This window comes from Arachis hypogaea, chromosome 2 (genome assembly GCF_003086295.3).
Source record: "Arachis hypogaea cultivar Tifrunner chromosome 2, arahy.Tifrunner.gnm2.J5K5, whole genome shotgun sequence".
NCBI classification, from domain to species: Eukaryota; Viridiplantae; Streptophyta; class Magnoliopsida; order Fabales; family Fabaceae; genus Arachis; species Arachis hypogaea.
Window position 1 is genome coordinate 52105340 of NC_092037.1, and position 11274 is coordinate 52116613.

At 36.4% G+C, this 11274-nt stretch overlaps 1 protein-coding gene across 14 annotated transcripts; it reads left to right on the top strand.

The window, feature by feature from the left end:
- The first annotated feature begins 527 nt into the window (after nt 1–527).
- On the top strand, nt 528–9836 carry LOC112744113 (L-Ala-D/L-amino acid epimerase-like). 14 transcript variants are annotated; one of them, XM_072217664.1, is made up of 15 exons: nt 528–1200; nt 1289–1551; nt 1633–1777; nt 4148–4633; nt 4760–4842; nt 5101–5213; nt 5522–5650; nt 5828–5921; nt 6227–6309; nt 6524–6953; nt 7195–7251; nt 7363–7645; nt 8181–8291; nt 8787–8832; nt 9593–9836. In XM_072217664.1, the coding sequence occupies exons 12-15, from the start codon at nt 7535–7537 to the stop codon at nt 9616–9618; spliced, it is 294 nt and encodes a 97-aa protein (XP_072073765.1). In that variant the 5' UTR covers nt 528–1200; nt 1289–1551; nt 1633–1777; nt 4148–4633; nt 4760–4842; nt 5101–5213; nt 5522–5650; nt 5828–5921; nt 6227–6309; nt 6524–6953; nt 7195–7251; nt 7363–7534; the 3' UTR covers nt 9619–9836. The 14 variants fall into 11 exon arrangements, 10 of the variants coding, with proteins under 10 accessions (XP_072073765.1, XP_072073764.1, XP_072073761.1 ...); XM_072217663.1 differs by having other exon boundaries at nt 6524–6918; XM_072217660.1 differs by having other exon boundaries at nt 6524–6742.
- Nucleotides 9837–11274: the final 1438 nt, after the last annotated feature.

Here is an 11274-nt window from a genome sequence, read left to right on the forward strand (position 1 = left end):
AAAAATTTTTATAAGGTGGGTAGAATGTAAGACCCAGAACCTTTGAAAGGTCTTATTATGATCAAGTCCCAAATCATATAGTTATTTACAGCCTTAATTTCAGAAATTATTTTATTAAAGATAATTAAGGCAAGTTTTGATTTATTGAATTTGAGATAAGTTATGATTATTATTATCCAATTTTATAATTATTGGATTATTTTCTATATTTGAATTATAAAGTTGATAATTATGAAATAATAAGGATTTTATATGATTTGGATTAGATAATTAATATTTTAAATATTAATAATGCTATTTTGGAAAATGAAGAAATTAAGTATATTATTTCTTATTATTTGATTTGGGCATTTTATTGAAAATAATTGTAAAGTTGATGAAAAAATAGTATTTCATACATTATTATTTTTCGATTGGAATTTATTTCTAATTACTATATTATCCCTATTTTAAGTGAAATTACTAAAATGCCCCTAACCCTAATTTTTAAAAATGAAACCCTAACTCAGTGACCCGCTAACCGACCCGGTTTCCTACACTCACACTCAGCAGCAGCAGCTGCTGCCCCTCTACCCTAGACACCCACACGCAGAGGCAAAAAGTAAAATAGAGGAAGAAACAAACGAAACAAAGAGAATGAGAGGCAGAATTAGGGAAGAGGGGAGAAAAGGGAGGCGGCGCGGTGGATGCCACTGCCACCGTCGCCGCCGTTGTGAACTGAGGGGAAAGGGAGTTCTGGGCGAAGAGAGAGAGAGCTCGCGAACCAGGGAGATCGACCCACGCCTCGCCGCCGTGCCACCGTCGTTCGGTCTGCCCACGAGCTGCCACCGTGAAGCCGTGCCGTTCGTCTTTGCCCAGTCGCGATTCTGCCACCCATCTCCCCGTTCTGTCACCTGAAGAGTACCACGATGGCGAGAAGGAGCTCGTGAGTGAAGGAAGCGCGCAGGGGAGAGGAGGGAGGCGCTGGCTGGCCGCCGCACCTCGCCGCCATTGCTGGAGGCCTGGGAGACGCCGTCAATCGCCGTTGAGCCATGCCAGACCCAGAACTACGAATGTGAGGGGTGCGATGCAGGGGGCCGAAGAGAGAAAAGGGGAATGTGCGTACGCGCGCAGGGGAAGGGCGCCGCTGCTATTACCGCTGGTTCTGAGCTGCCGCCGCCACTGCCGTTGGAAGCCGCCGTTAGGATCTCCATTTCTTTGGTAAGCTTGCCCTGTTTCTGATTCTTCTTAGTTCCGCCAATTCAATTTTAGTTTGAAGCTGCCACTGAAACTGTTGTGTTTAATAAAGGGGCTGTCATATGATATGTTGTCGCTGCCGGAGGACTTGCGGCTCTGCGTTTTCGACCGCCGGTGGTGGCGCGGGTGTTATTGGAATCTCTATTAGCTTGCCCTATGCTGTTGAGTCACCACCAATGTTGAGAATAGGTGCTGGGAACTGCTAACGGAGCAGGCTGAGTCGCAGCAATTCTGGCTACCAACGGCGGTTCTGTGGTTGTCGGAACCACTGCTAAAGCTTCTGTCCTTTTGTTCAGTTAGTATTTCTTAGTTGCCGTAAGTACCTCTGCCTCGAGACCTTGCCAGTTCATATCCCGTGATGTGTTTTAAGATTTTTGCAATAATAATGTTTTCTAGGATTAAGTTATCGGAGCCACATGTTGCGCGTAAGGGTTGTCCCTGCTGCTGCGAGAGTAAACAAAGCTATGATGTAAGCTGCCGGTAAATTCAGGTTGATTGAGAGTTCCGGTGATGCTTTTGGATTATGATATTGCGTTTTAAGGTAGGGGCGCTTTCCAAAATCTATGTTTTATGTATTGGAATTATTATATATGGATACTGATGTGAGATATTGTGTATTTGGTGATTGTATCGACCTTATGTATGGTTTGAATTGTCTCGATTGATTATGAACGTTTGTTAATTGGTTTGTTGTGCGGTTTTGTGAAACAGAATGATTGAGTTGATTCCTTTAAAGATTTGAGGTCGAGTTTAATCCATTGAGAATTGATTTGGATGTAGTTGATTTTCTTGATAATGTGAAATATCGAACACTCTTTTGAATCCAGTCTGGTTTGCTTTAACTGGCTTGGTTTTGACAAATGATTTGTTGCTAAACCGTTTCTTTAAAGCTTTGGAAATGAGTTAAATCGGTTGATGTTGAGTTGGTTTTGAAATAGTTTCCTTGAGATATGCCACTGAGGCGATTGTTGGATTTAGCTTGCTTTTGAATTGATTTCTGGTTTTGAGCTATTGAAAAGGGATGAGGAACGGTTTAGTTGGGACCAGAACCGGGTGGCAAAAGTCCAAGTTTTAGGGGAGGTGCTGCCAAAATTTCTACAAAATCCTATTATTATTTGAAAAAGTTATTTAAAAAGGGATTTCAAAGGAATCTAGACGTTTGATTGAGTAATTAAGTTTGAGGCATTTTGGAAGAGTTAGAAAAATGGGTTCCAAAAAGAAACCTGAAAGTGGTTTGATTCAAATGAACCGGTTTCGTTTCAAATGAGTTGATTTTTGGACCGGGTTGGAACTTGTGATTTTGTGTGGCCGATTTTATAGTAAATTCAGTTTTATTTACTTGAACCGAGAATCTATGATTTTAAGAGTTTCAATGAATTTTAAGGAATTGATATAGGTTGACCTTCCCTAAAGACTTGGGACTCTGCCGAGAAACTTTTGTTATAAAATTCCATTGTTGGATGGATGATTTTGAATACTTTGAAATAAATCCTTAACTTGCCATGGTTTTGGAAGTTTTGGAAAGAGAATGCCGATAGTGGCTTTGTTTTAAAAAAAAAGAACTCACTTGAGTAAATTTGGCTTATGAGCCTGGGATGATTTGAGAAATGAGATCTTTAAAGCCAAGGATGAAAAGAGTTGAAATTTGATTTCAAAGTGAAATGGGTTGAGAAAAGTGAGTTATGGCTTAAATGCTGGTTTTATGAATTTGATGATGTTGAATGGTGGAATTACTGTTTTGTTATGGGCCGGAATGGCTGTGTATGATTATGAATATTGGCTGGTTCTGGATTGAACCGTGAGCCGGAAAGGCTGTGTATGCTATTGATTTATGACTGATTTTCGAATGAGTTATGAGCCGTATGGCTGGCTATAAATTATGAATTTAAGCTGAAGGGCTGTATTTATTGATAAATTGGTTGGTTCTGGATTGAACCGTGAGCTGGATGGCTGAGATGGATGGTGATCCATGGTTGAGTATAAATGCATGTATACAATTGAATGAATTGTGAATTTAAGCCGGATGGCTGAGATGGATGCTGATCCATGGCTGGAACTGAATGAATATATGCTTGAGATACCTGGGTAGTAACAAGGGTTGTGGTTCGTCCCACTTGCTTCAGGTCAGAGACCGTGACGCCTAGGTAGTAGCGGTAGTAGTGGTGATTCCACTCGCTCCAGGTTGAGCTTTTAAACACCTGCCTGGGTAGTAGCCGCAGTAGTGGTTATTCCACTGGCTCTGGGTTGAGCGGGTAGTAGCAAGGGAGTTGTAGCTCAAACTTACTTGCTCCGCGATGGGTGTTTCTGTCCATGGTTAGCTACCAGGACTTATCGGGTTGGCTCTATAACCGACAGATGATATCATCAGCCACTAGGACAGGCATGCATCATACGCATCTATGTGACATTGTTTGGGTGTGCATATTGTATTTGGTTTGCCTATGTGATTACTTGTGATTACCTGCTACTTGTTCTACTTGTTGTAACTGTTTGTTTGTGCTTGATCTTTCTATCTGTGTTTGCATCTGGGACTCTGTTGGACTGTGGTGATTGGTTGATGGTTGGATTGATTGGGCCTAGGGCCGTGGATGGAATGAGATGAACCGATGGTTGATTTTGGTTTTGTGTTTCTGGTTTGGAATAAAATATGAAGGGCTATTTTGGTTCAGCATAGATAAACCATTTTGAAAGGCTTTTTGAGTTTTTGAGAATCGAACGGTTCCTCTTTTAGAAAGGATTTTTGTCTTTACTTCTATTGTAAACCGTTGTTTTTAAAAAGAGGCATATGACGGTTATTAATCACTGGTACGGTTTATCTTCATGTATCATATTACAGTAATTCCCAAAAACCCTCTACTGAGAACCCTTTCGAGGATGATGTTCTCACCCCCTTACATTTTTCCCCTTTCAGGATATGGGCGCAGAAGTTACGAAAAGCTTATTTAATTATTGTGATGCTCTGTATTATTTTAGTTATGGTTTTTGTACCCTCGCCTTTATCTTGAGATATTTTGTAAGAGGGATAGAAATTGTATTGGTTCATGCTTGTAATATTATATATATATATATATATATATATATATATATATATATATGTATATACATGGATGTACTCTTTATGAGTTTCTGTAAGTTGTATGGTATGTATGGATGTACGTTGTATAGCAAAAGTATTTTTGGAAGTGGTATCGCGGTTTAAAGTTTTAAACAGGCTCATATTTTAGTATTAAATAGTATAACTGTCGTCGTAATGTCCGAGCTATCAGAGTTGCGCAGCCGGAAGCGTAAGCTTTGGTAGTTAGGGTGTTACACATCGCGTCTGCACCCTTCATCGCTGTCGTCATAGAGCTCTCTCCGCCGCCGCTCTTGTCGCATTTGCTCCCTTAGTGAATTTCAGGTATAATCTGATTTTGTGATTTTGGTGCTTAGGGCTCAATTTTTCTGTGCCAATTTTAGGCTTATCAATTTTTCTTCACAGTTTCTATCTTTTTGTTGCTGTTGATGCGGATTGATCTTGTTGTAGGTTTATCAGTTATTTTACTATCATCAAAGAAAGAGATTCCAGATTGACAACAACATAGAGATGCCAGAGTTATGCCCTGAATGGTTAGCATTGTTGATCATTGAGAAGGCTTGTTTATCTTCCATTTCTCTTTATGGTATTGTAGTGTATAACACCTTCCAGATTTTACTCTATAAATATTATTGGCTGAAGATATTCTTCTCTTATATGTTGTATGTTTTTAATAGACAAAATTAACAATGAATAGCCAAATTTGTTTAGTTTTAATGATTCTTTGAACTGTTTGTTTTATCGTTCTTATTGTTGACATTGTTTCTTAATGACGGGGAATCTGTTTTCAGAAACTTCTGGTGTTGTATGTAAGACTGGTCGAAATTTTAAAGAAAAACTAAGGGAGCTTGGAGGACTAGATGCTGTGTTTGAAATTACCTTGAAGTGCCAGTCGGATTTGAAGGTGTGAGATTGTATTTTCAGTTCAATTTATAATTTGAGTATATTTTTTTATAAGAAATATCTTGAGAAAACTGCAAAGGTTTTCGAACATTATAAAACAGAGTGAATATTATTATTTGCTATCTGATCTTTCTTACTCTAAGATCAAATATTGTGTCTTTTCGTACTCCGTATATAGGCAATTCCCTTATGTTCAGACAATCAATTTAAGTAGCTGTTTGTCTTTTGTTCTAGTTGATTTCAAGTTTTGAAGCCCTATCTGGTTGTAGATTAATTTAATTAGGGAGAACCATTGGTTTGCTATTTCAGTGCTAGGTGGAGGATAGTTATCTATCTACCAAAGATGTTAGAAATGACAAACAGTTAAAAAGCCTTACTTTGCTTCTTAAATGCTTGAAGATCATGGAAAATGTGACATTCCTTAGTGAAGACAACCAGGTTTACTACTCATTCTAGCCCAACCTCCCTCTCTTTCAGAAAGCGACAAAAACTAAAATAGACATAGTTTATGATTTTCATCTTGAGTCTTGCTTCCTTGACTTCCCCTTTGTATAGTATACTCATGTTATGCTGCATTCTAATTTATCATTCATCCTATGTACTTTATCTTAACAGGCTCATTTTCTTGGACTAAAATGGAATCTCATTCCTCAAGCAACTCTGTTTTCTTTTGTGGAGCTGATTTTAACTATCATAAAATTTCTCTCAGGTAATGATCGCACAAAGGGGTAGCTTCTTCCTTTTGCTGCTTTGTCTTTTTATTTCTCTTTTGTTGTCATGCTATTTTACTTTTATTTCTTTCCATTTCTTACAACTGATTAATTATTCTTCCCACCCATTATTTCTTTCCATTTTTTACAACTAATTGTTTCTTACAACTATTATTTCTCTTTTGTTGTCATGCTACTATCTAAGGTAATGTTTGTGCTTCTTCAATTTTTACATTTTGCTGAGTTATTTAGCAAACTTATCTCCAGGGAACTAATTTGTATTCATTTTTCCCCCTTTCTGAAGAGATGTTTCACTTTTATTGGATCAAGGATTCAAGACACAGACACACTACTTCTTTCACCTATTGTCAAATGACATGTCCATATGTAAGTCTTATGTGAAAAAGTATAACTAGTTTCCTTAGGGCAACCTCTTATGCTTTCTTACTATTTGAAACATTTAGAAAACTAAGATTATGTTGAGAATCTGTGATATGAACTTCAATTAGTTAAATCTTACCTTTACGTGTTTTAATTATCACGGTCATTCTCTGAATTTTATCCTCTGTCCTTTTTTTTTTCTGGTTCACCATTATTATAGGGAATCAATATATTGAAGCCTCATGGAAAAAGTGCTAGAGACAGCTTTCTGATAAATATATTTGAGTTCTGCTAATTGAACTTTGGTGTGAAAGTTTTATATAGTTCTGCTAACTGAAAGGAAAGAGCTTCTCAAGACCCAGTTGGTGGGAAAGTCTGGTGTTACCCCAATGTTGCAACCTCTTTCATTGAGACACTTGAAGCCAATGAGCTTCTCATGGTATCAATTTCAATTTCCCTGTTAATTGTGTTGTTATTGTTGTTAGAGGAACACGCTTGAGAGATTGTCTCGCTTCAGTGTTGTTATGCTTGCCATGTTTGATGAATTTCATGAGAGAGATGGAAAAGAGCAAAACTTGTTTTCTGTGGTTCCTTTTCCCAATTCACAAGATTTAGGTACTTTTCCTCTTGGATTGCTTATGAAATTGGGTGTAAGTTTTCTCATGTTTTGCATTTATGATTGGTAGTATTTTTCCTTGCTTGAAGTTGTTAGTTATTATTAAACCACTATTTTGTGCCTAATATAATTGAAGAGTACTACTTGTATGTACTACTTCATGACCAACAATTATTTTAGATCATTTTCATTATCAAATATATAGTACTTATCCTTTTAGATCATTTTTGTTATGATTTTAGATCAACAATTTGCTTAGAGACATAAACATGCAGGTCTTGGTAGGTCAGATGTATTACAGTGGTTATGGTGTTCCCAAAGATGACCAGAAGGTGTGTTCTTTCTTTTATTTTGGTTTCTTCTTCTACACCTGCAACAGCAGTAAAGCTCATTACCTTTGGCTTCAAGAATTTGATGGAAACTTTCACTGTTAATGTGCACAGAGCAGAGAACAGGCCACTGAACGTGCCCTTGATTGCACCTTTTACCATTGCATCATCAAGATTAGAGATGGTAGAGAACATGACCATTAGAATTGAGCTCAGCAATGGCTCTGTGGGTTGGGGTGAGGCACCAATTCTGCTTTTTGTTACTACTGAGGACTAGAAAGCTGCCATGGCCAAGGCTTCTGAGGCATGTGCCTTTCTCAAGAGATGTCCTTCACTGACATTGGGTTCTATGTTGGAGGAGATTGCCACTATTCTTCCTGGCCATGAATTTGCTTCTGTGAGTGACATTCAGTTAAACTCTTCATCTTCATCATCATATTAACTTTTTTACTCATTCTAATGTTTTCCTTTTGTACTTTTGAAAGGGACGTTTTGCATGCCCCTTTGCTACATGAATTCATATGGCTTTGAATTAACTACGATCCTTCTTTTTATTGGTTATTAAGGAAATGAAACGAGACTTGTAAAATTTGAGAAAGTTTTAGTCTTCAATTAGGCATTGTATTTTGTTGTATTTATTTGGTAAACTTTTTCCATTATGCCCTACTTTTTGCGCCTAAAATTTCTGCTTTGATTATTGTCTTTGGTTGCTTTTGAGAAAATGTGTTATTTCAAGGTAACTTAGATTGTTTGAAAGTTGCTAGCTTTTCCTGCATAGGAATCAATATCAAAATGTACAAAGAAAAATGAATCTTGTCTTGGTGCTTTCTTAAGGATAATTCAACCTTTTTCCTTCACTCCATAATTTCTTCTTAATACTACTATAGCAATAAAGCTATTTTCATTCAGTTGGGATTTATGTAATGTTAAAGGTTAGGGCTGGGGTGGAGATGGCAATAATTGATGCTGTTGTAAATAGTATTCGTGTGCCATTATGGAGGCTTTTTGGTGGATCCTCAAATACCATAACCACTGATATAACGGTAAGTTATCATTGATCATAAAGATAAGATTTTAATGGAAATACTTGCATATTATTTCATGATAATTAATCAGATGTTGTGCTTCTTTTTGATCCTGTGGAAATGTGTACTTAGTTCTATGCTTTCCGTGCTCACTAATCTAATATGAGAATACAGATTTACTTGACTCATTGACTGGTCAATTATGTAATCACTAGATATACAATGCTTAATTAATTATTGATCTAGATATCCATGGCCTGATAGCAACTAATTTTCCAGTGATATAAAGATGCTATTTTTTTCATTATTAGAACTTGTTATGTTGGTTGTGCAATTGTGAATGTGATAAGGATACTGTTAGAGAGGGTGAACATGTTTTTGGTGTTGCTCACATTTTTGCATCATTCAATGACACCTTTATTGTGAGTAAACTATGTTCATCTTTTCTCCTTGTTCTTATTTTATTTGAATTTGCTAAATCGATGATTTTGATCGGGTGATTTCTCATTGCAGCATGTGACTGATTCGTCTAGAAAGGAAACCCTTGTCCACATCACTGGTAAGTGTGTTTCTCTTCCCATTGCATTAAGCTATAAACAAAGATTCTTATTACATGGATACTTTATTCTATAACAGTTATATAGCCAATTTCAATTTTTTTTTGGGTATTTGAAATTCCTGCCATATATTTTTTACTTTTTCCAAATTATGATTGGACTGAATGACTGATGATCTCCTATTTTATGAAACTGTTTCAAAATACTGAAAATATTTATTTCTGTGATAAACGAGTAGAAATAGGATTATATAGGAAGCTAAAACTACTAGTGGATAAGTTTGCATCAAAAGAACAACAAAGGTAAAGGAAAACAAAAAATGAAAATCCCTATAAAACAAGATACCGATACATAGTAACCAAGAGGTTAAAGATGATACAATTTACTAATACAGACTTAATCTTGGGGTATTTGTGAGACCTCTCTCACAATCCTCCTGGTGACTCCGAATCTTATCTAATTGGTCTCTTTTCATTTTCTATGGCAAGAAATCTTTGCCAATTCTCATTTTCTACTGCTGTAATTCAAGAATGTATGTGTCTTGTTTTTCTTGGTTACTCATGGTACACATTGAACTTTGGAATCAGGTGAACCATTTTTGTGTTTATGTGAGATATTTCTTCAATCTTTCTGCACCAACAGATCAAATTCCTACAAATATAGTACTTACCACTCTTGATTTTGCCCTTTGTTCTGAATACTATGTAGTAGTTTATGATGAATCCAATATTTTTAATTAATTTATGTCCTCTACATATGCAGTCTCCTGTGAAAATGGTGCCCACTAGAATGGCCAAAGAATTTGCTGGCGTAAATATATGATGGAAATGATATGACATTTGGGATATCATCAAGAATGGCTGGCCTTGTTTTAATCACTCTGTGTATTTATGTAAAAATTTCACAACAAAATTTTGATATTTAACTTGGCACTATTGTCTTTGTTCTTGATACATTGTACAAACCAAAAAATTTCAATCAAAATTTGATAATTAACTTGGTACTATTGTCTTTGTTCTTGATACATTGTAAAAACTAAACATCATGTTTGGTTCTATTGCTAATATCAAATACTGATTGTTTTGAAATACTATGAATGTTTGGATACAAGTTAGATAAAAATTAGATGAAAATTTGAATTCATGAAATTTATATTTATCTAAAAAAAAGTCTGACAGATTTACAGACGGAAAATCCGTCTGTATTTAGAGTTTGCAATGCTTTCAAGGCTCCAATTTTTAACAAAAAATCTGTCGGAAAATCCTTCTGTAATTACAGACGGAAAATCTGTCGGAGAATCCGTCTATAATTATAAACGGAAAATTTGTCAGAGAATCCGTCTGTAATTATCGACGGAAAATCCATCGGAAAGTTCGTCATCCTTGGGAAATGGATGGAGAATTTACAAAGAGAAACTCCGTCGATAACTGGTAAAAATTTGTCGGTAATTTTTTGACGGAAAAAATCCATCGGTAAATAATTTTTGACGAGGCTTTCACAGAGGAACAAAATCCGTTTATAATTTTGTCGGTAACAAAAAATTCGTCTATAATAAAGACTAAATTTGTCTGTAAATCTGTTTGTATTAATCTATTTTCTAGTTGTGTCTACTGCTTTTCAAAAACAGACTTCACAGCAGCACTCTGATCACCTTCAGAGATGACCTCCAAAGACTTCTCCGACTTAGTCTTCCTCCTTTTAGGAGAAAGAGGGGCTTGAGCAGCAGAGAATGCAGTATCCCCATCTGTCTCCTTCACAACCCCTAAAACACTACTACCTTTCTCACCCTTTTTCTTCAAATACGCTTGGAATTTAGCAGCATTCAAATTCGGCACCTTACTACCTACAACCACAAAAAATAGAAAGTCAACAAATACGCAACCAAACAGCATTAAGATACATAAAATCAAAATTACCAGCCCTTCAATGTCATCTTCCGCTTCATATTTCAATAAATTGAGAATAGACAAACATTTTCCAGCAGCAAGGTTCTCAATTAGAAACTCTAACAAACAGTCCTCTTCCTCACTTCTCTCATTAGCTTCAAGGATTTGCAAAGGTTCCGAACACCAGTATAAAGGAAAATTTTCTATCATCTCGTCATCCAGATAAAAGGGATATACATACTCCAAAGACCGAACCTTCACAAACATTGACTTAAATTTTTTAAAAGAAGATTTATATTACAAAAAGAGGGAACGGCCAGGGAAGCTACTTAGAAAAACCCAAAGCCCTTTACGAACCCCCTTAGACTGAAACAAAGAAAAGAAAACGTTTAGCGAAGGGGGAGATTTCAGAAAACCCATTAGAACCTCAAAAGCACACAAAAATGCCCACAAATTTGGGTGTAACTATGACGGAGTACAATTCAACTGAGTTAAAACCTTACACTCAAATTCTGAAAACGGAAACTTTACATGCAGCTCAGTCAAACAGGGAACATA

Bases quoted from the DNA above. Each gene is read 5' to 3' on its own strand.
- LOC112744113 (XM_072217659.1), top strand. From the start codon at position 7,535: ATGGCCAAGGCTTCTGAGGCATGTGCCTTTCTCAAGAGATGTCCTTCA. The intron at 7,646-8,180 runs GTGAGTGACATT...GTAATGTTAAAG, and splicing joins CTGGCCATGAATTTGCTTCT to GTTAGGGCTGGGGTGGAGAT. The intron at 8,292-8,786 runs GTAAGTTATCAT...TTCTCATTGCAG, and splicing joins CCATAACCACTGATATAACG to CATGTGACTGATTCGTCTAG.